General features: G+C 34.9%; 1 protein-coding gene across 2 annotated transcripts in view; it reads left to right on the forward strand.

Annotated features, from left to right (window-relative positions):
* LOC148950517 (acetyl-coenzyme A synthetase 2-like, mitochondrial) overlaps positions 1 to 27,380 on the forward strand; it is a 417,833-nt gene that overhangs the window by 261,794 nt on the left and 128,659 nt on the right. For both annotated transcript variants that reach the window (XM_089092452.1, XM_089092453.1), the window contains exons 7-9: positions 12,266 to 12,496; positions 20,476 to 20,603; positions 21,146 to 21,288. In XM_089092452.1, the coding sequence (XP_088948578.1) occupies positions 12,266 to 12,496; positions 20,476 to 20,603; positions 21,146 to 21,288 (502 nt within the window). The remainder of the gene's footprint in view (positions 1 to 12,265; positions 12,497 to 20,475; positions 20,604 to 21,145; positions 21,289 to 27,380) is intronic.

Raw genomic sequence — 27,380 nt, forward strand, 5'->3', positions numbered from 1 at the left:
CGTTTGTGTCCCCTAGATATTATGAAACTGCTGAAAATGCTTTTTGAAATTTGAATTGCCGAATATGGGCACAGGAATTTATATATTTCTAAATTTTTGTTCTGCAAATGCTTCTAAAATGGTTTTAAAATGTATTTTCCTTGGGTTTTCACTTTTGGTCAACATGATTGCTAAGCTATTTATTCTATCCTGATTTATTGTTGATATCAAATAGTTTTGTTTTATTGGTTTTAGCCTGGAAAATGATCTCTCTGCAGAAGCAACGATTACTGGAATTGTTAAGAACATTTCACAATTTCGAAAACCAATTGTTCATTCTGATGGCGGCGCGGGGCCCGATTGGGCCCAATCGCCCTTTCACATCCAATCAAAATTTTGAAATAGCTATTTTGTTCAACATAATTGAAAGGTCCTGAAATTATGTCTTTGAAGATGATAACCCCCCAGAGCCCTCGGGGCAAGCATTGAAAGTTATGCCCTGGGGGCATAAGTATATACCTTCTATTGAATTCTGGGACTTTACGTTCCTTCCGGTTTTTCTGTTAATTTTTGCAGGTCATCACACTCTTTGCCGGAGAATAACTTTATTTCAAAAGTTCAGCGTAACTTCAAAGTTCAGTGTCCTTTTTTAGCGGTTAACCAGAAAACCGATTTCTCTTTTTAACCGCCAATTATTTTTGTATATATTCATATTTCAAATTTGATTCTCCATCAGTTTTGAATCACAGAGTATAACTTGATTGGTGATTAGGATTTGAATAAAAAAAGGGTAATTAGTAATTGGAAAATTTCTTAATGCTTTTACAATCGGAGATGTTTGATTAACCTTTTGCAAAAAAAGGGGTAATGGGATATGCGAGTATTTGCAAAAAGTAAGTAGCAAATTCTTTCTTGAATTCACCTGCTGGATAAACAAAGACATTTCGTTCAAGAAATTATGACAAAATTCTAAGTAAGTAACAAACTCTTTATTGTTTACATGACTTAGATACACGATGTAGAAATTTATTTCAAGAAATTATGAAAAAATTCTCAGTAAGTAACAATTTCTTTCTTGAAGTCATCTCGTGGATACACAATATACGGAAATTTTATTCAAGAAATTATGAAAATATCTGTAAGTAAGTAGCAAACTCTTTATTGATTTCACTTCTTGGATATACAGTACAGATACTTCATTCAAGAAATTATGAAAAAATTGCAAGTAAGTAACTTTTTTTTCTCTTTATCAAAAACAATTTTCACTTACATACATGATGTAGAAATTTAATTAATGAAATTATTGAAAATTTCTCAGTAAGTAGAAGTATATTTCTGGAATTCAACTCTTTGATACGAAGTACAGAAATTTTATTCAAGAAATTATGAAAAAATTGTAAGTAAGTAGCAAATTCTTTCTTGAATTCACCTGCTGGATAAACAAAGACATTTCGTTCAAGAAATTATGACAAAATTCTAAGTAAGTAACAAATTATTTATTGTTTACACGACTTAGATACACGATGTAGAAATTTAATTCATGAAATTATGAAAAAATTCTCAGTAAGTTTTAAAACTATTTTGGATTTGTGTAAAGGATTTTTTCTATTTTTAAGAATAGTTTTTGTTGTTTAAGAACTATTTTCAATTTTCTTACAACTTTTTGTATTTTGCAAGACTTGTTTCTGCTTTGTAAGAATTATTTTTGGAATAAGTTTGAATTTTTTGTATGCTATAATAACTATTTGGGATGTTGTTAGGATGTTGTTAGAAAATTTAGTGTCTTGAAGCAAGTATTTGGTATTTTGCATCAAGTATTTTATATTCTGATAGAACTATTGTGGATTTGTGTAAAGTATTTTTGTATTTATGACGAATAATTTTTGTTTTGTAAGAACTATTTTGGATTTCTTAAAACTTTTTGTATTTTTTAAGAATTATTTCTGTTTTGTAAGAACTGCTTTGGATTTTTTCTGAACTTTTATATTCTGTAAGAACTATTTTTAATGTTGTTAGAAATCTTTTGTTTTTTTAACAAGTATTTTGTATTTTGCAAGAACTATTTTTTATTCTGTTAGAACTATTTTGGATTTGTCTAAAGTATTTTTGTATTTTGTAAGAACTATTTCCGGATTTTTCTGAACTTTTTGTATTTTGTAAGAACTGTTTTCGAAGTTTTCGAAATTTTTGTTATTTTTGAAAAGCATTTTATATTTTGTAGTAACTATATTTTATTCTGCTAGAAATATTTTGGATTCGTTTAAAATATTTTTTCTATTTTGTAAGAATAATTTTTGTTTTGTAAGAACTATTTTAGATTTTTTAGAAGTTCTTGTATTTTGTAAGAATTATTTATTTTAAGTAAAAATTATTTTTAGAATATTTTTGAACTTTTGTATTCAATTAGAACTATTTGGGATGTTGTTAGAATTTTCATATTTTGAAGCAAGTGTTTTGTATTACGTAGCAAATGTTTTTTAATCTGTGAACTATTTTTTTTTATTCTGTTAGAACTATTTTGGATTTGTCTAAAGTATTTTTGTATTTTGTAAGAACTATTTCCGGATTTTTCTGAACTTTTTGTATTCTGTAAGAACTGTTTTCGATGTTTTCGAAATTTTTGCTATTTTTGAAAAGCATTTTATATTTTGTAGTAACTATTTTTTATTCTGCTAGAACTATTTTGGATTCGTTTAAAATATTTTTTCTATAATTTCTTGAACGAAATGTCTTTGTTTATCCAGCAGGTGAATTCAAGAAAGAATTTGCTACTTACTTTTTGCAAATACTCGCATATCCCATTCAAAACTGATGGAGAATCAAATTTGAAATCTGAATATATACAAAAATAATTGGCGGGTAAAAAGAGTCATCGGTTTTCTACTTCTACGACGCCCCCGTACCAAACAGTTTTTTCTGTTAATTTTGCAGGTCATTACACTCTTTGCCGATAGGATTTGTGTAATTTCAAAAGTTCAGTGTCTTTTTTTAGTGGTAAACCCAAACCACAGAGTATAACTTGATTGGTGATTAGGATTTGAATAAAAAAAGGGTAATTAGTAATTGGAAAATTTCTTAATGCTTTTACAATCGGAGATGTTTGATTAACCTTTTGCAAAAAAAAGGGGTAATGGGATATGCGAGTATTTGCAAAAAAGGGGTAATTAGTGAATGGAAATTTTTTTTAATGCTTTTACAATCGGAAGTGTTTGATTAACCTTTGTAAAAAAAGAGGGTAATGGGATTTGCGATTTGGAGGAGATGGGATGATAGTGTACAGTATAATACACAAGTGATGTTTTGGAGCGTATTGTCAATTTAACGAGAAATGACTGAAAAGTGTTTTGAGGGAGATGGGTTGCATGGAGGGTTGAGTTGCTTGAGAGTTCAGTTAAAGGGGGGCGGGTACAGTTACACGGAGGTTTAGTTAAATGGGGTCGAATTGCATGAGGGTTCAGTAGCACGAGGGTTCAGTTGCATGGGGGTTCAGTTGTACAGGGTTTCGGTTATACAGGGGTTCACTTACATGGAGGGATTCAGTTGAACGGGGGGGGGGAGATTTGCGATTTGGAGGAGATGGGATGATAGTGTACTGTATAATACGCAAGTGATGTTTTGGAGTGTATTGTCAATTTAACGAGAAATGACTGAAAAGTGTTTTGAGGGAGATGGGTTGCATGGAGGGTTGAGTTGCATGAGATTTCAGTTAAAGGGGGGGGGGAGGGGGAGGGGGTACAGTTACACGGAGATTTAGTTAAACGGGGTCGAGTTGGATGAGGGTTCAGTAGCACGAGGGTTCAATTGCGTGGGGGGTTTAGTTGTACAGGGTTTCAGTTAAAGAATACCTCCTCGACATTAAACCTAAGGAAATTTATGTATTTGGAATCAGCGTATAAAGCCCAATCATTTTCATGTATCTATAATTATTAAAATTCTTTTTTTAGAGTTATGGTTACTTTCGGACACACTCAAGAAGTGAAGTTAAAGCAGATAATGGGAAAGTGGAAGAGTTGTAGCCTAAAACAGCCATAATTGTAATTTCGGTTCATTTAGGGTTTCATTTATTTATCGATGCTGATTTGTGGCAGTTTCATGATTGGTAGATTATTTGATGTTATTTTTGCTAATTTTTTGTTTATCATATAAGGCTATTGCGTCTTTCTGAACTTTCTGTTGGAGGCGGGGGTAAGTATTTAGTTTAAATAATTCTAGGAGGAATTGAGTTTTGTGGATGGTGTTGAAAAATGGTACGTGTTGAATATTTGGGTAAACATACGGCTAAGAAACGCTTCACTATAAATAAGGCTATTGAGTCTTTCTTAACTTTCTGTGCGAGTCAGGTATTACTATTTAGTTTAAATAATTCTAGGAGGAATTGAGTTTTGTGGCTGGTGTGGAAAAATGGTACTTGTTAAATATTCGGGTAAACATTCGACTATAAATAAGGCTATTGCGTCTTTCTGAACTTTCTGTTGGAGGCGGGGGTAAGTATTTAGTTTAAATAATTCTAGGAGGAATTGAGTTTTGTGGATGGTGTTGAAAAATGGTAAGTGTTGAATATTTGGGTAAACATACGGGTAAGAAACGCTTCACTATAAATAAGGCTATTGTGTCTTTCTGAACTTTCTGTGCGAGGCAGGGATAACTATTTAGTTTAAATAATTCTAGGAGGAATTGAGTTTTGTGGCTGGTATGGAAAAATGGTACTTGTTAAATATTCGGGAATCCTCGTTTTCAATTGAACGGTAAAAATATAAGAATTATTTGTTTAACAGAAATCCTCGCTTTCGCAAGAGTTGATTTCAAGAAAGAAATTGTTACTTACTGAGAATTTTTCATAATTTCATGAATTAAATTTCTACATCGTGTATCTAAGTCGTGTAAACAATAAAGAATTTGTTACTTACTTAGAATTTTGTCATAATCCTTGGCACCTTTCCAAACGAGCGGGGATTCCCCACTGGTTCCTACACATTGCAAAAAGTGAGCATTACGAAAACTCCAAGTTTTCAACCTGACTGTTTTTTTAGGGACCAATCAGTAGATATATGAAAATTCGACATTGATTTTTTTCATTTTTTTAAGGTTCATTTAGACGAGGTTACGGGCGCGCACGTAACCTCGTCTAAATGAACCTTAAAAAAAATGAAAACACATTGCAAAAAAGTGAGCAGTACGAAAACTCCACGTTTTCAACCAGACTGGTTTTTTTAGGGACCAATCAGGAGAGATATGCAAAGTCGACATAGATTTATTTCATTTTTTTTAAGGTTAATTTAGACGAGGTTACGTGCGCGCACGCAACCTCGTCTAAATTAACCTAAAAAAAAATCAAATAAAGCTAGGACGACTTTGCATGTCTCTCCTGATTGGTCCCTAAAAAACCAGTCAGGTTGAAAACGTGCAGTTTTCGTACTGCTCACTATTTCCAATGTGTAGGAACCAGTGGAGAATCCCCGCTCGTTTGGAAAGGTGCCAAGGATTATGACAAAAGTCTAAGTAATTAACAAATTATTTATTGTTTACATGACTTATATATACGATTTATAAATTTAATTCATGAAATTATGAAAAAATTCTCAGTAAGTAACAATTTATTTCTTAAAATCAGCTCTTGAGAAAGCGAGGAGTTCTATTCAATAAATAATTCTTATATTTTTACCGTTCAATTGAAAACGAGGATTCCCGAATATTTAACAAGTACCATTTTTCCATACCAGCCACAAAACTCAATTCCTCCTAGAATTATTTAAACTAAATAGTTATCCCTGCCTCGCACAGAAAGTTCAGAAAGACACAATAGCCATATTTATAGTGAAGCGTTTCTTAGACGTATGTTTACCCAAATATTAAACACTTACCATTTTTCAACACCATCCACAAAACTCAATTCCTCCTAGAAATATTTAAACTAAATACTTACCCCCGCCTCAAACAGAAAGTTCATAAAGACGCATTAGCCTTATATAAACAACAATCAATAAGCAAAAATAACATCAAATAATCTACCAATCATGAAACTGCCACAAATCAGCATCGATAAATGAATGAAACCCTAAATGAACCGAAATTACAATTATGGCTGTTTTAGGCTACAACTCTTCCACTTTCCCATTATCTGCTTTAACTTCACTTCTTGAGTGTGTCCGAAAGTAACCATAACTCTAAAAAAAAGAATTTTAATAATTATAGATACATGAAAATGATTGGGCTTTATACGCTGATTCCAAATACATAAATTTCCTTAGGTTTAATGTCGAGGAGGTATTCTTTAACTGAAACCCTGTACAACTAAACCCCCCATGCAATTGAACCCTCGTGCTCCTGACCCCTCATGCAACTCGACCCCGTTTAACTAAATCTCCGTGTAACTGTACCCTCTCCCCCTCCCCCCCCCTTTAACTGAAATCTCATGCAACTCAACCTTCCATGCAATCCATCTCCCTCAAAACACTTTTCAGTCATTTCTCGTTAAATTGACAATACGCTCCAAAACATCACTTGCGTATTATACAGTACACTATCCCCCCATCTCCTCCCAATCGCAAATCTCCCCCGCGTTCAACTGAATCCCTCCATGTAAGTGAACCCCTGTATAACCGAAACCCTGTACAACTGAACCCCCAGGCAACTGAACCCTCGTGCTACTGAACCCTCATGCAACTCGACCCCATTTAACTAAACCTCCGTGTAACTGTACCCGCCCCCTTTAACTGAACTCTCATGCAACTCAACCCTCCATGCAACCCATCTCCCTCAAAACACTTTTCAGTCATTTCTCGTTAAATTGACAATACGCTCCAAAACATCACTTGTGTATTATACGGTACACTATCATCCCCTCTCCTCCAAATCGCAAATCCCAGTATCCTCTTTTTTTTGCAAAGGTTAATCAAACATTTCCGATTGTAAAAGCATTAAAAAAAATTTCCATTCACTAATTACCCCTTTTTTGCAAATACTCGCATATCCCATTACCCCTTTTTTTTTGCAAAAGGTTAATAAAACATCTCCGATTGTAAAAGCATTAAGAAATTTTCCAATTACTAATTACCCTTTTTTTTATTCAAATCCTAATCACCAATCAAGTTATACTCTGTGGTTTGGGTTTACCACTAAAAAAAGACACTGAACTTTTGAAATTACGCAAATCCTATCGGCAAAGAGTGTAATGACCTGCAAAATTAACAGAAAAAACTGTTTGGTACGGGGGCGTCGTAGAAGTAGTACCTTGGTATATACTGGCATATAAGGTACATTTAGAAAGGGTGATTGTATAAATTCCGGAGGGGGCTCATTGGATTGGTAATCAGAAGTTCTAGTGGATTTTTTTAAGACTCAGAGTTATGGGAGAATGGATACCCCCTCCCCCCCCCCCCACACACACACTTCGCATTTTCCCGAAATGCATCTGATAGAATTTTGAGATGACCATTTGTTGCCCTACAAACTTTGAAAACAGTTCATTCGATTGGAAATTAAAAGAGCCAGTGCCCTTTTTAATAGTCAAAAGTGATTGGAGGACAGCTAGCCCCCTTTCACGCCCATCACTTCCCCAAAGACATCCAATAAAAGTTTGCGATAGTCATTTTCTTCAAAGTAATTGAAAGGTCTGGATAATATGTCTTTGAGGGTGAATCCCCCCCCCCCGCACATCCCTCAGGTAAATGGTTGTAAGTTATGCCCTGGGGTATATAAGGTATATATAGAAAGGATAATCGTATAAACTTCGGAGGGGGTTCAGCGGATTGGTAATCAGAACTTCTAGTACCCGATTTAAGATTCAGAGTGATCGGAGGGTGGATACTTCCCCCCCTCACACCTTGTATTTTCCAGAAATACATCTGATATAAATTTTGAGATTGTCATTTGTTGTCGTAGAAACTTCGAAAACAGCTCATTCAACTCGAAATTAAAAGGGCTGGTGCCATTTTTAATATTCGAAAATGATTGGAGAGCAACTAACCCCACTCCCACGCCCACCATTTCCCCAATCACATCTAATCAAAATTTGTAAAATGGCTATTTCGTTTAGCGTAATTGAAAGGTTGGGAAATTATGTCTTTTAGGAGGAAATCCTCCCCAGAGCCCTCGGGGCAAGGGTTGTAAGTTATGCCCTAGGGGCGTATAAGGTACATATAGAAAGGGTGATCGTATAAATTTCATAGGGGCCTCATTGGATTGGTAATCAGAAGTTCTTGTGTTTTTCTTAAGATTAAGAGTGATCGGAGGGTGGATACGGAGAGTGATCAGTTTTGATTGGATGTGTTCCCCAAACACATCCAATCAAAATTTTGAAATAGCCATTTTTTTAAACGTAATTGAAGGGTCCGGATAACCTGTCCTTAAGAATGGCAACCCCCCCCCCCCACAGCCCTCAAGGCAATGGTTGTAAGTTATGCCCAGGGGTATATAAGGTATGTATAGAAAGGATAATCGTATAAACTTCGGAGGGGGCTCATTGGATTTGTAATCAGAACTTTTAGTGCCCTTTTTGAGATTCAGAGGGATCGGAGGGTGGATAACCCCCTACACCTCGTATTTTCCCGAAAAGCACCTGATAGAAATTTTGAGATGGCCATTGGTTGTCGTAGAAACTTCGAAAACAGCTCATTCGAATGGGAATTAAAAGGGTCAGTGTCCTTTCTAATATTTTAAAGTGATTGGAGGGCAACTACCCCCCCTCTCGCCCACCATTTCTCCAAACACATGTAATCAAAATTTGGAATAGTCAATTTGTTCATTGTAATTGAATGGTCCGGAAATTATGTGTTTGAGGATGACAACCCCCCACAGTCCTCAGGGCAAGGGTTTTAACTTATGCCCTGGGGGTATATAAGGTACATATAGACAGGGGAGAATCTCCAGCATTTTTTTTGGGGGGGGGGGGGCAAGAGGGGTCCATATCTGGATAGTCAAACGGCAGGGGATGTATAATATTTTTTCTCCACATTATTGGGGGGCAACTTCCCCCCCCCTTGCCAGCCCCAAACGACGCCCCTGCATATAGAAAGGGTTAAAATTTTGATCGGGGGACTTTGGGAAAAAATGAGCGTGGGAGGGGGCCTAGTTGCCCTCCATTTTTTGGTCGCTTAAAATAGGCACTAGAACTTTTAATTTCTGTTCGAATGAGCCCTCTTGTGTTATTTTAGGGCCACTGGGTCGTTACGATCACCCCTGGGTAGAAAAAATAAAAATAAACATGCATCCGTTATCTTTCTTCTGGCAAAAAATACAAAATTACACATTTTGCAGATAGGAGCTTGAAACCCCTACAGTAGGATTTTCTGATATGCTGAATCTTATGGTCTGAATTTCATAAGATTCTATGACCTTTAGGGGTGTTTCCCCCTATTTTCGAAAATAAGACAAATATTCTCAGGCTCGTAACTTCTGATGGGTAAGACTAAACTTGATGAAACTTATATATTTGAAATCAACATAATAATACATTTTTTTATATATATTTATTGGTATCAAAATTTCTTTTTTTAGAGTTTCGGTTACTTTTGAGCTGAGTCGCTCCTTACTTACAGTTCGTTACCACGAACTGTTTGATTTTGTGAAAAGATTCGCCGTTTTTTTTTTGGGGGGGGGGGGGCTACCATTATTAAAATTCAATTTGCTTTGCAAATATCTTGGAATTACTTTGCTTGTCAAACGTTCAGTACTAGATACAATTTAAGAACCTTCTCTTAGCACAAATTAGATATATTAAATGTTAAGTATCGTAGTATTAAAGGACTTGTAGAGAAATTATTTTGAGAGATATTTTAAGAAATCCTATATTTCCTAAGTTGCTATATTTTTTATTTCCCCTGAACAATATTATGCTTAGAAAAAAAATGAAATTCTTAGATTGTCTTCTTCCAACCATTTCTTTTTGAATGTTCCAGACCGGTCACCACAGGTGTTCATTTCTCAGGGCCTTTTGCGAACATCAAGATAACATTTAACCTCATCAAAACCTATCTGAATTTATTTATTTGCACGTACCTCCTCCCCGATAAAACAGAAATGAACCGTTGAAGCGGGCATGAAGGAATCCTAAAGCAAACATGAAGTCAATCGGTATAGCAGAAGCGAATCTTGTTAATGACTGAAGATGCAGCTGTTATAGTCATCAAATTATCCTTTATTGATTTCATTTATTTCAATAAAAATCAAAAGGTATCACTTCTATGAGGGATTTTATTTGAGTATGGGTCGGAAAAAAACATTTTCTTCTAGTTTTCAAAAATTGGCCTAAAAGAATTAATTTTTTTTTGAAAAGAAATAGAATGAGTACATGTTGTGGCCTAAGCCTTAATTGCCCCTAGGTTTTAAGAAATAATATCACTGTACCCATTTCTTAGGCTTTAAGAAACGGAATCACTTCTATTCTAAATAGTAAAGTTCTGAAACTTCATTAACAGTTCGCTACCAAAATACGGCAAACAAAATACTTGTAGTTGGTAATGCTAAAGTTTTAGCCCCTTAGCTATTACTACCCCGTACCTCTGAGCCAACCTTAAAACATTCTTTAAGGTAAAATAAATGACTGCTTGATCTTTCTGACTCTGACAAGAGTTTAAGAAATAATTATTTGTATAATAAATAAATAAATAAATAACGGCCATTAAAGTATCGTATCTCTAACTACCAATCTGTTTTGTAGGGGAAGGCGTCATAACATCTAACCGTCAGGAGCACTGACGTCAGGACAACGACAAAATCCGTCATAACATAGACAAAAAATCCGTCAGAATCACTAACCGTGATGACATCTAAAATTTTAAAACTTTTTTGGGGTTTAGGGGGGAAAAGGTACCTAAGTTAGGTTAGGTTACGTATTTAATATATGTTATGCTTTGCCCCCACCCCCCTGATGTGCAAATACATAACCGAAATTTGTTTCTAAACTATTATATACTTATTACTATTATATAAACTTATAAATTTTTTGTCGATGTTATGACGGTTAGATGTTATGACATTTAATTCTTGTGACGGTTAGTCGAAATGGTAGCACCCCATTTTGTAGGGCCGCATGGCATCGCTCAAGAATTTTTTTTTTTGAATTAACAATACACGCAATCATTCAATTTGCTCGCCGGCAGTTCTTTTTCATAGTTTTACTAAAGATTCTTGATCACTGGGAGGAAATGCCATACTGTCCATGGTCAAATTAACTGTAGTTACCATATTTGGTAACTACAAAAACGAAAGCAATATAATCACGTGTTTGTCTTACACAGTTTAAATTTATTGTTTTTATTTCGGAACAAATTTGTCGATCTACCTTTCATCTATTTATATTTTTTTTTTTTTTTTTTTTAATGGAAGTTGAAATTGCTAATTTCGATGTATTTCAATTTGTGGAGCAGTAATAATGGTAATAACTATTTTCCTGCAGAACAAAGAAGTTGGGACATCCTGTGTCTGCTGGTTCTTGTGTAGCCTACTAGTAAATTTAATTCAGGGAGTCAAATGGGCATGAATTTATGAGAGTTGGTTTGCGTTTTTTGACGCAGAAACGTGAATGGAAATTTACACTGACCTAGTTTTATACGTCACTGACAATTCTTGGTTGTCTGAAAGACGAAGTTGAGTCTCAAAACCCACCAGTGTAACAAAATGAATTCTTTTTTTTTTCGCATTTATTGTCATTTCGACACTAAATTTATTCAAATCTCTTGTTATTCTTTTAGAACTTCACAGAACAAGTTAGAATATTAAGTATATTATATCATTCTCTCTTTTTCTCCCATTCTCTCTCTTTCGTTTTCTCTTACTTTCTCTCTCCATCTATCTATTTATTTCTCGACATATCTATCTCTTGCTCTCCATCTCATTCTAACAATGGATTTCTGCTCACCGTCATCTGTTGTTTTCTTCTATGTTTTTTACATATTAATATCTGAAGAAAACTTTTCTTATTTTAACAGATACCATTCATACAGGATTTTGATTTTAATAGTTTTTTTTTTATGTAGTAGCCGTCCAGTCCTTCCCTATCTTTCTAGAAAAACTATTAAGATCAGTTGTTACAACTAAAAAAAGAGCGTCTCATTTTTTTTTTTTTGCATTATTACTGATACCAATATCCGGTCAAAAATCTTTAGGAAAAAATGGTGCCAAAAATTCCCCGATCATTGGTTGGAAGTTATTATAAAAAAAAAAAAAAAAAAAAAAAAAAAAAAAAAAAAAAAAATCTCATCAAACTGATCAGTTTCTTCCCTCAAAAAAAATGCGTGTGTGACGAGATATGTTCGCTCAATTTTTTCAGTATCTATCTTTTTTGCAGGTCGCTACTGGGAAATGATTCAACGAATTCGTCCTACTCAATTCTACGGTTCTCCTACAGCTATTAGGCTACTACTTGGTCATGACAGCTCTTATGTGGCAAAATATGATCGGTCTAGCCTGAGAACACTTGGATCAGTTGGTGAACCTATCAATCATGAGGCCTGGGAGTGGTACCATAAAGTGGTTGGAGATGGTAAATGTGATGTTGTTGATACCTGGTGGCAAACAGGTGCATTTTTTCTTTGTCTTCTTGACTACTTACTCAAACAGTTTTTGAAAATAATTTTTAAAGTTTTAATCAACGTAAAGCTTTGGCGAAATGATGGAAGTTGCTTAAGGTAAATTGTGAAATATCTTTGTGTGGTCTGTAATATTAGTGTAACACAAGGCTCCAATTCTGCAGGGACGGGGACCACTTTAGGCTTGAGAGCAGTTTAATTTTGTTACATTTATAGGAATCTGATGACATCTTTTGACTTCCTCCTTGAGTGCAGCTTAATTTTGACATTTTCTAATTAGATTGTCACTAATCTGTTGAGTGTAGAAAAGAAGAAATATGAGCCCTCGAAACTCTAGCCAGCTGCCCTTGTTTTTTAGCGATTAAATGCTTACTAATGATATTCTTTTCCAGTTAAATTCTTTGAATATGTTTTCGTTTTTAATGATGACTTGTTGTAGTTTCGTAACCATTCTAATTCTTTGTTTCAAAACTCTTGAAATTAAGCTTATATACGTCAATGTAAATATGCCTTTCTATTTCCTCTGACAAGAATTCCTCATCACTCATAAGTTGAATCATTTATAAACTCCGTATTTTATTCCCTACTCTATTATTCATTAGGCAACTTAGACATCTCTCCCTATGGTAATATGATATTCAGTGTTTGTTTGTCTTCAGGGCTCATTTATACTCTTTCTCACTTTTCTTAATCGACTGACTTAATAAAGATTACCCCGTCTGGGGACTAAACATTCTAGTTTTTTAATAATATATCTAATAATAAATTATGAATTTAAGAAAACTCAAAAAAATATGAGATACTGATCTTCATTAAAAAGAATTTTGTTGAAGATAGTTTTATAACTTAGTGTTTGGATAGCTGATAGCTTGATAGCTGGTTTCTTCCAGTCAAATTATGTTTTTTTTGTTGTTTTTTTAATCTTCCCAAATTTAACTAAATCTTGTTTATTGTTTCCCATAATGTATTTGGTCAATCAAACGGATCAAGCCGTGCCAACCTTAAACACAACTGTAAAAAATAATCTTGCATCAATAAATACAACACAAGAATCTTTGTTTTTACGTTCAATCCAAATATGCAAAAATTCGGCGAATCTAACCTACCGAAAGTTATCACCGTAAGAAAGTTTGCATATTTTTGGACGAAAAAAAACCACCCCCCCTAACAAAAAGGGGATGCCATGTTATAACAACTTTTTTCCCCATTTCGTTGATTTGCCATTAGTTTCAGTATATTCTAAAACCGAGAGCAGATATTTAAAGCTCTATAGACACAATGACAAAATCACGTATTTTTACTCATTTTGGATGCGTGTTTATTTGTTGTTGTTTTGCTTGTGGGATGATGAGGTCTGGGATTTCACACTACTCCTACAACTATAACAGACATCTCACTGCAGCACCAAGCCACCTGAGCCCAACACAGCGACGCACGATCCTCCCTCATCCCATTCTATTCAAAGCTTCCTTCTTTACACAATCCCGAGAAGTTCCCATTTCCCTTAAATATGTCCTTATCCCATTCGGGGTGACCTGCTTTTCGGTTTGGCCCTAGACGGTTACCCGAGAAGGATGATCTTGGGAAATCTATCGTCCTTTATCCGCAGAACACATCCTAGTTATCTCAAACTTCTCTCATTATAACCCTTGAAAACAGGATTGACCCACATTTTTCGTACAGTTTACTGTTTGAGATACCGTCAGTCGGTCGAGTACCCAAAATAATCCCCAAGCATTGTCTCTGGAAGACATCTAGCAAATACTCTAACCGTTTTTCGGATCGCCCACTCTTCAGAACCATACCTGACGACTTTCATCAATCTACCTTCGAATATTCTAATCTTGGTCCGAAGACCTATCTTCCTGTTCTTCCAGCCTTTTTTTTTAACTGAAAAATCACCCTGGGCTTGGCTATTCTGCTATTAACATCTTCATCGCACCTTTCCCTCTTCATACATCCTCTTTTCCTCTTTTTATTTGAAGTGTTGATATTGCTCATTGCTTTTTTTGGAAAATAACTTGTTTTTTATTTAATCTTTCCCGATAAGTTTCACTTATTTTGAAATTATCGCCTTACTTTTTAGCCATCAGCTCAAAATTTATTGTAAAGACTGGGGGTTTGTGTGGCAGCCTTCCGAAATTCTCCGCTGTCTGCTTCAATGTTTAAATTCTGTAGAAGAATGTGTTGACAATAAAACTGATTTAAGCGTATTTGCATTGCACAATAAATTAAGAATGTCTTAATTAAAGTAGGGGTTGAAACCCCCTTGAAACTCCTGTTCTTTATTCTTAAGCAGAACTTTTCAGCACAATACATTGTCATTCGAAAACAAAATTATTCCGCCACAACTATCGTTTTTTACGCAATGTAAGGGGGATGTAACCCCTTTAACGCTTTTGTTGCTCGATTAATCCAAATATATCCCTCTAGTAAAGATAGGTCAGAGGTTGTATCCTCCTTGTATATTTATCTGAAGGATTGTTCATGGAAGGCTTAAAAATTCTGGCATAAAATAGTAGTTTTTAGTAGGTATAGGCCTACGCCTGTCACAGAAAGACCCAATGATCACTCCGCTAATAGCTGCTATATAACTATAGAATGTTATGGTGTTACAACGTTATGAATATTATTGGATATTATGGTGTAGGAGAAAAAGATATACCAGCGCGTGGCAGAATAGCCTTGAACCTAGAGGATGACACAATTTTCATTTCAATAGTTCTAAACTGATTGACTATCGCAGAAGTTTTTGTGATAATTTGTTGGCCGTATTCTAGTCAAAAGTATTGTTATATCAGCTTTTTTCGCAACGTGATCTCTTCTTTAAAAAAAAAGGACTGCAGCTTCAATTTTTTCTTTCCCACCACCCTGTCCTGATATTATGAACCGGATATCAGTTCATGGGAGTTGTTTTTTATAGGTAGAAATTGACACCTCCGCTATTAGGCTCTGAGACATATTGGAATTTATTGTGTAATTTTCATCCGTATTTCAGGAGTATTTCTCTTCTTTTTCTAAATTTTTGTAAATTTTCATATTTGAACATACTTAGGGTAGTGACTGTAAACTAAGGATTTTCTTACTCTAAATTAGTGTAAAATTATGATGTTTTTATGTATATATTGTTACCACAATTTTTTGTAGTCTTGGTTTCTGTTGCTCCTTGCTTGGACAGTTTGATAAGTCCGTTCTATGTATGGTGATAAACGGCTTAAACTTAATTATTAATTAATATGAACTCTGAAGGTATCTTAGATTAGATGTGCAAAAAGGTTTTTCATGATACGGTCTCCCGTATTTATGTCAAGCTTGGCTGGTATCTGTTTTTCTTCTTTTGCGAGCCTCTTTAGTTTAGAAATTATTGAAGTGCTATCTTTTTATAATTATAATATAGGTGGCAGGAAATGTCAGTTTTATTGAAATTTACAAGTGTCATTTTTTGGATAGACATAAGGCCTGGATATCGAAACTAGTTTCTAAATTCGGTTGAAGCTGCTATAGAGACTTCACATACCGTTTGAGAACCAGCATGACCAATAGACTTAACATCTGCCCAGCCCAGTATTATTTTCCTTTTGGGGGGGGGAGGGGGGAGGGGTGGCTTAAGATGTATTTCCTTTGCTGGCAGGCCTGTTAAAATAAGACGCAATAAAGAAAAGGAAAGATTTTTTTGTTGGAAGCTGGTCTAATAAAGCTGGTTTTATGACTTATCTCTTGTCTGATAGGATAATAATAGCCGGCTACCTGGAATTAATGTGTTAGAATTAAGCTTTGGGAATATCAGTGTTAAGACACTGCAGAACAGTCTACCAGCCTATTAAAGGGGTTTCTTTGCCCGGAAAATTTAGTATGTATCTTATCTTTTGAAATAGTAAAAAAGTGTTCATTGGAAATCGTTTCAGCTGCGTACAATGCAACTGCAATTAAATAAGCTATTCTGCCTTCAATTTTTCTATAGTTATAGTGTAAACTCTGCACTCTGTTTCCATGACCCTTTCACAGCCCGAAAAACTATTTGATCAGAGTATTTGAACTTACTAAAAGCTTAGAAGGAAATGTTTAGTCTATGCCTGTGTTGGAAATTTTTGCTACAGTGAAACCTTTTTCCAGACTAAACAGACATGCAAAGCTGAGTTAATCTGTCGAAATTAGAGAATCGTGTATTAAGAATTGTGTGAATCGGTAGGATTTCTTTGAATAGTACTGGTAACATATGTATCCTCTAACATATATATATATATATATATATATATATATATATATATATATATATATATATATATATATATATATATATATATATATATATATATATATATATATATATATATATATATATATATATATATATATATATATATATATATATATATATATATATATATATATATATATATATATATATATATATATATATATATATATATATATATATATATATATATATATATATATATATATATATATATATATATATATATATATATATATATATATATATATATATATATATATATATATATATATATATATATTTATTTATAATTATATATATATTCTATATAAACTGTAATAGTATTCAATTAGTTTAGAAGAGTTTTCAACTAAATAACTTTTCAGTAAATAAATTAGTGAAGCAGAAATTAACATGAGTAGGGCTACGACCCCCATGCCGTCTGAAGACCAGAACATAATTTGCAAACAAAAGACATTTTAAAAATTTTAACTTTTTTAACTTTCATAAATCAAAAATTATTAAGACTTAAAGTAATAAATATCAGTATATGTATGTTAAAATTTCACTCCACATTCAATTTTGACTCCACAGTCATTGTTTAAGGTCTTTTTTTCAGTTGTATAAGACCAATATACCCTTTTGATAGCCTGTATGTTCATATACTTCCTGAAATTTTCATCTTAATACTCTTAGCCTTACAAATAGTTAGAGTAGAAGTAGTAGTTGGAGTAGTAGTAGTAGAAGTTGTATTAATGAAAGTAGCAGAGATAGCAGTATTAGTAGTAGCGTGCATATATTGCCTTTTTGTAAATTGATCCTCTTCTTTAAGCATTCTCTGAAAGTTCCAACTTAAGACCCAAATCCGTTCTTGAGATATGCATTTTTGACAATCTGCTTGCACATAGTTTGTTTTGATTTAGTCCAAATTTACCCTCAATATTCTTTCAAATTTTCACTTTTACACACTTAGCGTTAATAGTACTAGTATTATAGTAGTAGTGGTAGTAGTAGGCGAAGTAGTAGCAGTATTAGTGTTGCATTAGTAGTAACAGTAGTTGCGGTAGTAGCAGGCACATGTTGCCGGCACAAGTTTCATCTTGATACGGTAAGCCATTTAAAAAAAATAATACTACTGATGCGCTCTTTTGACCCACTTTTTGACCCCCTTCTCATCCTCATAGTCTTAGTCTTACAATTATTTGCAATTGAAGTAGTAGTTGGAGTAATTTAGTAGCGGAAGCAATAGTAGAAATAGCAGTAGAAATAGCAGTGGCAGTAGTATTAGTAGTCGCATGCACATATTACCATTTGGTCAGTTGATCTTATTCTTTAAGCATTCTTCAGCTTCATACGCTTATCTTAATAGTGCTAGTATCATAGTAGTAGTAGTATCAGCAGTAGTAGTAGTAGTAGTAGCAGGAGTAGTAATATTGTTGTATTTGTAGTAGTTGTAACAGTAGTAGCTGCGGTATTAATTGCACTAGTAGGATGTATAGGTTATCTTTTGTTCAGTTGAACATCCCCTTCATGATGCCTCGAAAGTTTCATCTTGATACGGTTAGCAGTTTCAAAAATACTACTGATACGCCCTTTTGAAAATCTGTATGCACATAATACGTTTTGATTTAGTTCAACTCTCACCTCAACATTTTCTCATGTGTTCATTTCAGCACTCTCAGCCTTGGTAGTAATCGCTGAAAAAACAGTAGTTTTAGTGGTAGTAGTGGTAGTAGTAGTAGTGGTAGGTATAGTAATAGTAGCAGTAGCAGAAGTAGTAGCGTGCAAATATTGTCTTTTCGGTCAAATGATCATCCCCCTTATCATTTCCTGAAAGCTATAAATTAATATACTCAGTCATTTTTGAGTTGCGGCCCTTTGACAACCCGTATGCGCATAACGTGTTTTGATTTAGTACAACACTCCTCTTAACTTTTCCTGAAAGGCTCATCTTAATGCCTTTCGTGTTTCTGGAAAGTAAAGCTCAAACATGCCCACCTTTCCAATAAGTTATGTTATATATAAACAAAGGACGAATTGTCTAACTTACAGCCTAACTTATAGCCGTTTGGGGGAGGGGAGGTTGACATCCCCAAAGACATAATTACTGGATCTTTCAACTATGCTGAGCAACTACCTGTTTCAAAATTTTGAATGGGTATGTTTTAGGAACTGATGGGCGGGGGGGGGGGCGGGCGTGGGGGCTGGTTGTCCTCCAATCACTTTTGACTCTTAAAAGGGGCACTAGAACATTCAATATTAATAAAAACCTCGTCTTTCCACGGGGCATTACTTACAACCCTCTCCCCCGGGCTCTTGGGGTTGTGTCAATCCAGAAGACTTTGTTAAATGATCTTTGGACTATTTTGAACAAAATGGGTATCTTAAAATGTCGGAGGAATGCATTTATGGAAAAGGGGGAGTGGGATGGAGGGGACTAGTTGCCCTCCGATCACTTTTGAGTCTTAAGAAGGGAACTAGAACTTGCAATTTCCAATGAAATGAGCCTCCTCCAAAGTCTGTACGACCACTCCTTCCCTAAAAACCTTATTGCCCCGGAGTATAGCTTACGACCCTTGGCACCAAGCTCTGTTTTTTTTTTTCGACCCTGGAGGCATTGTGATCAAAGATCATAATGCTTTTGTGGCTTTGTGATCTTTGAACTATTTTGAACAAAACGGCTATCTCAATATTTCGATCAGATGCATTTGAAGGAAAGAGGGCGTAGGGCGGGGTGGAGGGATAGTTGCCCTGTGATCACTTTGATTCTTAAAAAGGGCACTAGACATACGATTTCCAATCGAATGAGCTCCCTCTGATATTTTTAAGACCACCCCTTCTATAAGCACCTTTTATGTTAACAATAGGAAACAAGCATAAATTATTGCCCAGAGGGATGTGGGGGGTTTGATATCCACCAAGACATTATCACTGGATCTTTCAACTACTCTGAACATAATGGCTATCTTAAAAGTTTGTTTGGATTTGTTTGGGAAAATGATGGTTGTAAGGGGATGGTTTCCCCGAACCACTTTTGAACCTTAAAAGGGGTACTAGAATTTTCAATTTCCAATCAAATGAGCTGCTCTCGAATTTTCTATAACACCTTCTATAAGAAGTGCATTGGTAAGGAAAATAACGGAAGAAATAAATAAATAAGTAATGTATTGTGCCCATATTGCTCTTTAGTGAGGCATCGCTATTTGCTACCTATGAAATGTACCTAAGGAAACTTATGATAGTTTGTGTTTCAAAAAAAAGAGAGCTATAAGCTTTCAAATAGAGGGTTTCTATTGAAAATAAATGTTTTGCTAATTATTTAAGGCTTTATTTTACTGAAGAGGAAGGGAGCCTGAACCACATATACCTATCAAGCTTGTTTCAGTTAGTGATTGTTATTTACTATTTCTTCTTTTGTTATGTCTCAGCGCAAATAAAATCTGTGTCTCGATTTTTTTTTTTTTTTCACTAATGGTTTGTTAACCAGCAATGACACAACTGTCCAACATAGTTTTACACGGGTGCATGCCTTGTAAGTGAAGGGGAGGGGAGGGGCAGAGTATGCCGTATTAGGACAAAGGTGTCAAGAGTAAAAAATAAAATTCATTATTTTGTCACGTTTAGTCTATTCTTGGAAGTTGGAATTCATTCCATTTATGTTTCGATTTCTGTATCTTGAATTTTGCAAAATTTGACTGACCTGAATTTTAAATTTTCTTTTTTTTTAAATAGAAACTGGAGGAATTTGCATTAGCCCTCGCCCTTCTGCTCCGGATGCTGAAATCTGCTCTGCAATGCCAATGAGACCGCTATTCGGAATAGATCCCGTGATTCTCGATGACAAGGGAAATGTTCTGGAGGTACAATTTTTCTTCTTTTTTCCCATGGATCTATTTAGTGTTGACTACAGTTTTTTTTTTTTACCTAAATTCAAAGAAAAAAACAAGGTAGAAGTTTTTTTTCTTTTTTTCAATTGGTCTGCTGATCCCCCCCTTGCCCCCCCCCCCCACCCACAAATGTAAAGATTCTGATATTTTCTTTCCATAATTTCTTATGTTGAAAGTATAATTTGCCTATTTTTCAAGTTCAGTTAAAACGTGTTTCGATTTTTGCTCTTTCTTCACACAAACTTTTCTTTGTCCTATGTGCGTTATTATTTTTTAATTTGATTGTGCTTAAGACTAATTTTCTTTCATGCCTTCTATTATGGGGGGTTAAAGTAGATAACAACCGTGCAAGCAATTTTAATTCTCAGTCTTTACAGACTTGTTTAGTCATATAGTATATCTCAATAATTTTGCCTTGTGTCTTTCAAGTGCTATTTAATACGATTTTAAGGTAACTATTTATACTGTAATTTTTTTATAGAATTCAGGTTTATCACGCTGTTTACTCTTTATAGGGTAGAAACGTAAGTGGTGCCCTCTGCATTCGAAGACCATGGCCGGGCATTGCAAGAACCGTTTACGGGGACCATTCCCGTTACTATGATACATATTTCAAGCCATATCCAGGGTATTATTTTACTGGGGATGGCTCTATCAGGTGAGAAAAGCTTTAGTGTTTCTCTCATTTTGTCTCTCTGTCTCTCTCTCTCTCTTTCTCTCTCCCTATCTCTCTCTCTTCCTGTCTCTTTCTCTCTCTCTCTCTCTCTCGCTCACTCACTCTCTCTCTTTCTCTCTCTGTCTCTCTCTCTCTGTCTCTCTCTCTCTCTCTCTCTCTCTCTCTCTCTCTCTCTCTCTCTCTCTCTCTCTCTCTCTCTCTCTCTCTCTGTTTTATTCTTTCTACCCGTATCTCTTTCGTCCTTTCTCCCCGTCTCTCATTCTCATTCTCTTATATGTATTTAAAAGTTTAATCAAATTATTTGTCCTATACTAAAGTTACAATGACGTTTATAACGGCATTTGTTTCATAACGCTTGTCCATTGCGGTTTTGCTTGGAAACCGGAAATTCACTAATTTGTAGGAGAAGACAAAATCCCCAAATGTTGACCATGAGGTACAAAAACTCTTTTGTCCCCTATTTTGTTTCCCATTTTAATAAGTGATATAACTTTTGTTTTATATTTATCCCCTAACATCTGTTTTATTATTGATTCAATGTTTTGTTTTATGTTTATCCCATAACATTTGTTTTGTTATGGTAATTCTGACGTGCTTATGCTAGCTTTTGTGCTATTTAAGCAAATAAATCATATTCTATTCTATTCTATATTCAAGGGAAAGTTGACAAAAAGTCACTGTTTTGTTTCTTATAATAAAGATTATTGTATGTGTAGGAATCTTGTGAAATATACAAATCTCCTTATCAAAAAATCTACTTATCACGAATACTTCACTGTCAATCTTCCTTTTGCTGTTGTGTCTATGGTGTGCAATGCTATCTTTTATTCACAAAACCTAGATGTCGGTTTTGCAAACCTAACAATTTTGCAAGTGAAATCAAGGGTCATGTTCAAAATTAAGGATTATGCTAGAAATTGTTGTATAAAAAAAGGTAATAGGGAAAGAACCAATACCAAGCGGATCCGTTACCTTTACATTATTAAGCATGGTATTTTTATGAAAATAGAATATGACAAAAAAAAAAAATTAATTAACCGCTTTCTTGTGTCCCCAGCTACTTTCTTTTGTTGTGTAAGAAAACTGTAAGAAAACAATTTCCAGAAAAATTGTTTAAGGATTGTTCTGGTTACTCGGCTGACTGAGTGGCAGAAAATGGTCCATCATATCCTCGCTGCCGAGTTGGGCTGAATAGCCTGTGCCTCGCCACAAGTACAAGCACATGAAAAGTTACGAGCCTGAGAAAATTTGCCCAATCTTTGAGAAAGGGGGGAAGCACCCCAAATGCATCAAGTGATCGCAATAAAAATCACACCATCAGGTTTAGGATTTCCGAATTCCGAAAACCCTACTGTAGAGGTTTTAAGCTTCTATATACAAAAATGTGGAATTTTTGCACTTTTTGCCAGAAGAAAGATCACGGATGCGTTTTTTTTTTTTTTTAGGAATGATCGTATTGAACCATTGATCCTAGATCGGGAGAGGGCTCATTTGATTAAGAATCAAAAGTTCCAGTGCCCTTTTTAAGAGACCAAAAATATGTGAGCGCAGCTAGCCCCCCTCCCACGCTCCGTCTTTCCTCAAAACCGTCCGGTAAAAATTTTGAGGTAGCCATTTTGTTCAGCATAGACAAAAGATGTAATAACTATGTCTTTGAGGATGACTTGACCCCAACTGTCTCTGGGGGAAGGGCTGCAAGCTATGAACTTTACCCATTATTTACATATAGTATTGGTTATTGGGAAATATACAGACATTTTTTTGGGGGGGGCGGGTATGTTTCTGGAAAGGGTTGGGGGTTACGTGAGAGAAGCTTTCCACAGAGACAATTTCGTGGGGGGAAGGGAATTTTCCATGGAGGGGAGTCAGATTTTCCGGCATTATTTGAAAAACCACCAGAAATTAAATATGGGGAAAAAAAGTTTTTTCAATTGAAAGTAAGGAGCAACATTAAAACTCAAAACGAACCAAAATCATTACTCATATCAAGGTGGTTTCCCCCTCTTCAATACCTCACTCTTTACGTTAAATTTTTTTATTCTAATTAAACGGACCTTGTGTTTCAGGAGTCATTATTAAATAACTGAAATAAGAAGTCCAACTTCGGCGTAAAGAATGAGGTATTGAGGAGGGGACCACTCCTCTCATATTCATAATAATTTCTGTTCATTTTAAGTTTTAATGTTTGTCCATACTTTCAGTTGGAAAAGCTTTTTTTTATTTAATCCTCGTAAATAGAACTAATGGCATTTGCATACTTATTTAGTATCATGATTGTAGCGGTAGGTGCAACCTAGTTAAGAGAAAACCACGCCCATTGTAAACGAAAATAAAAAACGTGGCTTTGAAATTAAACCTGTCTACTGAAAAATACTTCCCAATTGTCATTATTTTGTTGATAGTATCTTTTACTCAGGCATAACCGTAAAAAAAAAAAATTGTAATTAGGAAAAGAATGCTTTGTATAAGGATTTCTAAAAGAAAGGCCCTCAAAATTCAAGTCAGTTAAAATTTAAAATTATACCATTTAAGTAGACAATGATGAAAACCGTCGACTGAAAATTGACAGTCCCTCATCTTGAAAAAGAAGGAAAAATCATGTTTTTGCGTAAGTAGCACTGATGTCTCTTTTTTTTGGAAGGGGGGGGGGTCGATCACATTGAAAGAGTGGGTCGTAGGATATTAAGACGGAACCCCTTTGAACGAAAATTCCAATATCTAGTGACCTTTTAAGCGACCAGATAAATGGTGACACAATAAAGCGCTGTTTTCCACCATTTTAGGCTACAAAATATCAATTTTGGCCAAAAAGCAAGATAATTGAAAATTTTGGGGCTGTAAATCAATTTATCATGGTTGAAAACTTGTATTAAAGGTTTATTTGCAAATTGAGGAAAATTATACTCTATTTTTGGTAGTGCAAGTGCCGTCTCTTCCTTTTTTCTTCTTCTTTTTCAAATTGACGTTGTGAATCAATTGTTGATGAAATATAAGTACAAAGAATAATGCAAGCCAATAAAATCAGCAAACTTTTTTAGCGAGAATTGTGCATTATGGCTTGTGCTGCCAAAACAGTATTTTATGTATCTATCAGAGGCAACGCTATAGCGTTGCCTATAGTAAAAGCTATACAGCTCCAATGTTTTTTTTTTCTTAGAGGCACTTCATATGGAAGGGATGGCTGTATAAATTTCGGAGGGGCTCATTCGATTGGAAATCGGAAGTTCTAGTGCCCTTATTAAGATTCAAAAGTGATCGGTGGGCAACTACCCCCCCACCCCTCTCACGCCTTTTTCCTCCAAATGCATCCGATAAATATTTTGATATAGATATTTTGTTAAAAATAGTTCAAAGGTCAGATAACAAAAACTCCAGTGTCGACATAACCCACCAGGGCCCGAAGGCAGACGTTGTAATTTATGTCCTGAGTGCATATATGTTTCTTATGTAAGGTATGCTTTTATAAACTTTAGAAGGGGCTCATTTGATTGGAAATTGAAAGTTTATGCCCTCCCATGCCCTTTTATCCCCAAACTCATTCGATTAAAATTTCGAGATTGGTTAAAAATAGTTCAAAGTTCAGATAACAAAAACTTCTGTGTCGACACAGCCCCCCAGGTTCCGGGGGCAGGCGTTGTAAGTTATGCCTTGGGTGCATTTATGGTTCTTATGCTAGGGATGCTCGTATAAACTTCAGAGAGGGCTCATTTGATTGGGAATGGAAAGTTCTAGTAGTTAATTTTTTAAGAGTCAAAAGAGATCTGAGGGCAAGATAGCCATTTTGTTAAAAATAGTTAAGAAATCAGACAACACTACTCCACGGTCGACACAACCCCTCAGGGCCAGGGGACAGGCGTTGTAAGCTATACCCTGGGGGTATATATGGTTCTTATGGAGGGGGTGCCCGTATAAAATTCAGCGGGGATTCATATGATTGGAAAATCAAAATTCTAGTTCACTTTTTAAGAACAAAAAAAGATCGAAGGGAAACCAGCCCCCTCTCCGCGCCCTTTTTCTGCAAACTCAATCGATAAAAATATTATTAGCCATTTTCTTAAAAATAGTTCAAAAGTGAGATAACAAAAACTCTGGGGTCAACACAACCCCCAGAGCCCTGGGGAAAGTGTTTTAAGTTATGGCCCGGGGGTATACAAGTTTTTATGTAAGGTGTGGTCGTATAAACTTCAGAGGCGGCTCTTTTTTATTGGAAATTGAAAGCTCTAGTTATCTTTTTATTTGTCAAAAGTGACCGAAGGGGGTCTATCCCCCCCCCCCCCCACACATACCCTCTTTGCCCAAAATGCATCCGGTCAAAATTTTGAGATAGCCAGTGTGTTTGAAATAATCCAACAATCAGATAAAAAAAACTTCGGGGTTAACACACCCCCCCACAGATCCCAGAGGAAGGGTTGTAACTTATGCTCTGCGGGCATACAGAATTTCTTATAGAAGAGATGGTCGTATAACTTCGGAGGAGACTCAAATGATTAGAAATTGAAAGCTTTAATTGTGTTTTTAAGAGTAAAATTGATCCGGTGGCAACTAGCTTCCACCCTCAACCCTCTTTTCCGCAAATACGCCCGATCGAATTTTTTTATATAGTCATTATGTTGAAAATAGACCAAAGATCATATAACAAAAACATGGGCACCATATGGAGGGCAAGCGAGTGCCAGCCCCCCCCCCCCCCCCGCTGGCTGAATGAGGGTGTCATATATTTGTTTTAATTTTGAAAAAAATTCCACAGAACAAGTTTTCAAAGAAAAGTAAAGAGCTCTATTAAGCCTAAAATGGGCAGAAATAAAGTCAAATAATCGTCCAAGCGTATAACTACTACAAATCACTATCAACAATTAAAGGAAACTCAAAACCGAACAGAAATTACAATAAATAGCCGAGTCAAACTCAAAACGAGCAAAAATTAGCATTACTAGGGCTGACTACCCCTATGCCTTTTCAAGACCAGAACATAACTTAGGCTTTACTGAAAAAAATGACCGTGGATTATCCGTTTAATATACCTAAACTGATATTTATTCCTTAAAATAAAAAAATGCGTAAAAAAAGCGAGTAAAAAAAGTTTTTTACTTATTTAAGTAAAATAGTGAAAATATTTAAATATATTTTGTTGTAAGTAAAGCGCAAAATATGTTCTGGTCTTCAGAAGGGATGGGGGTTATCAGCCCTACATGTTAATTGTTGCTTGTTTCGAGTTTGACTCGGCTATTTTTTCTAATTTCCGGTCATTTTGAGTTTCATTTATTTATTGATAGTGATTTGTGGTAGTTCTACGCTTGGATGATTACTTGACGTCATTTCTGCCCATTTTTTGCTTAATGGAGCTCTTTACTTTTCTTTGAAAAACTAGTTTTGTAGAAAAAGGTTTTTAGATGAATTTCTGTTCGTTTTTTATTGATAAATTCATTTTCATGAAAAAAAAATATTTTATATCTTTTCAGTTTTTTTTATAAGAATCTATAGTTTGGCATAATTGTGGAGGTTTGACATGCTCAATATCCTTAAAGACATAGTTGCTGGACCGTTCTACGATGCTGAAGAAAATAGTTGTCTCAAAATTTTGACTAGATGTGTTTGGGAAACAAATCGGCTTGAGAGACGGGCTGATTGCCCTTCAATATCTTTTTACTCTTAGAAAGGACCCTAGAACTTTTAATTTTAAATCGAATTAGCTTCTTTAAATGTTTCAATGATATTTCTAGCTATAATAGAGTGGTGCTGTCTATGATATTATATGCCTTTTTGAAAACTTACTTGTATACAGTTTTGTTTTTTTGTTTTTTTGGAACGCCCCCTAAACACTTTCTAGAAGTTTTAACTTAATACTCTAGGTGTCTTTAATGACCGTAACTGTAGTTGTAGTACTAATATCATACACATATTGCCTTCTCTATGAATAGAAATCTTCAGAAGCTTACCCTTAGAGGTCTAACTTTATGATGTAAGCTAGATCTGATATATTTATTTGCCAGCTTTTTAGAAGTTGCATGCTGTTTGTTTGTTATTTAGTTTAACGTCCGCCTAAATATCCCTTATATTTGATTGCTGAAGACATT

The sequence above is a fragment of the Artemia sp. Qi Xiang Cuo genome, chromosome 7 (assembly GCF_049724085.1).
Source record: "Artemia sp. Qi Xiang Cuo chromosome 7, ASM4972408v1, whole genome shotgun sequence".
Taxonomy (NCBI): domain Eukaryota; kingdom Metazoa; phylum Arthropoda; class Branchiopoda; order Anostraca; family Artemiidae; genus Artemia; species Artemia sp. Qi Xiang Cuo.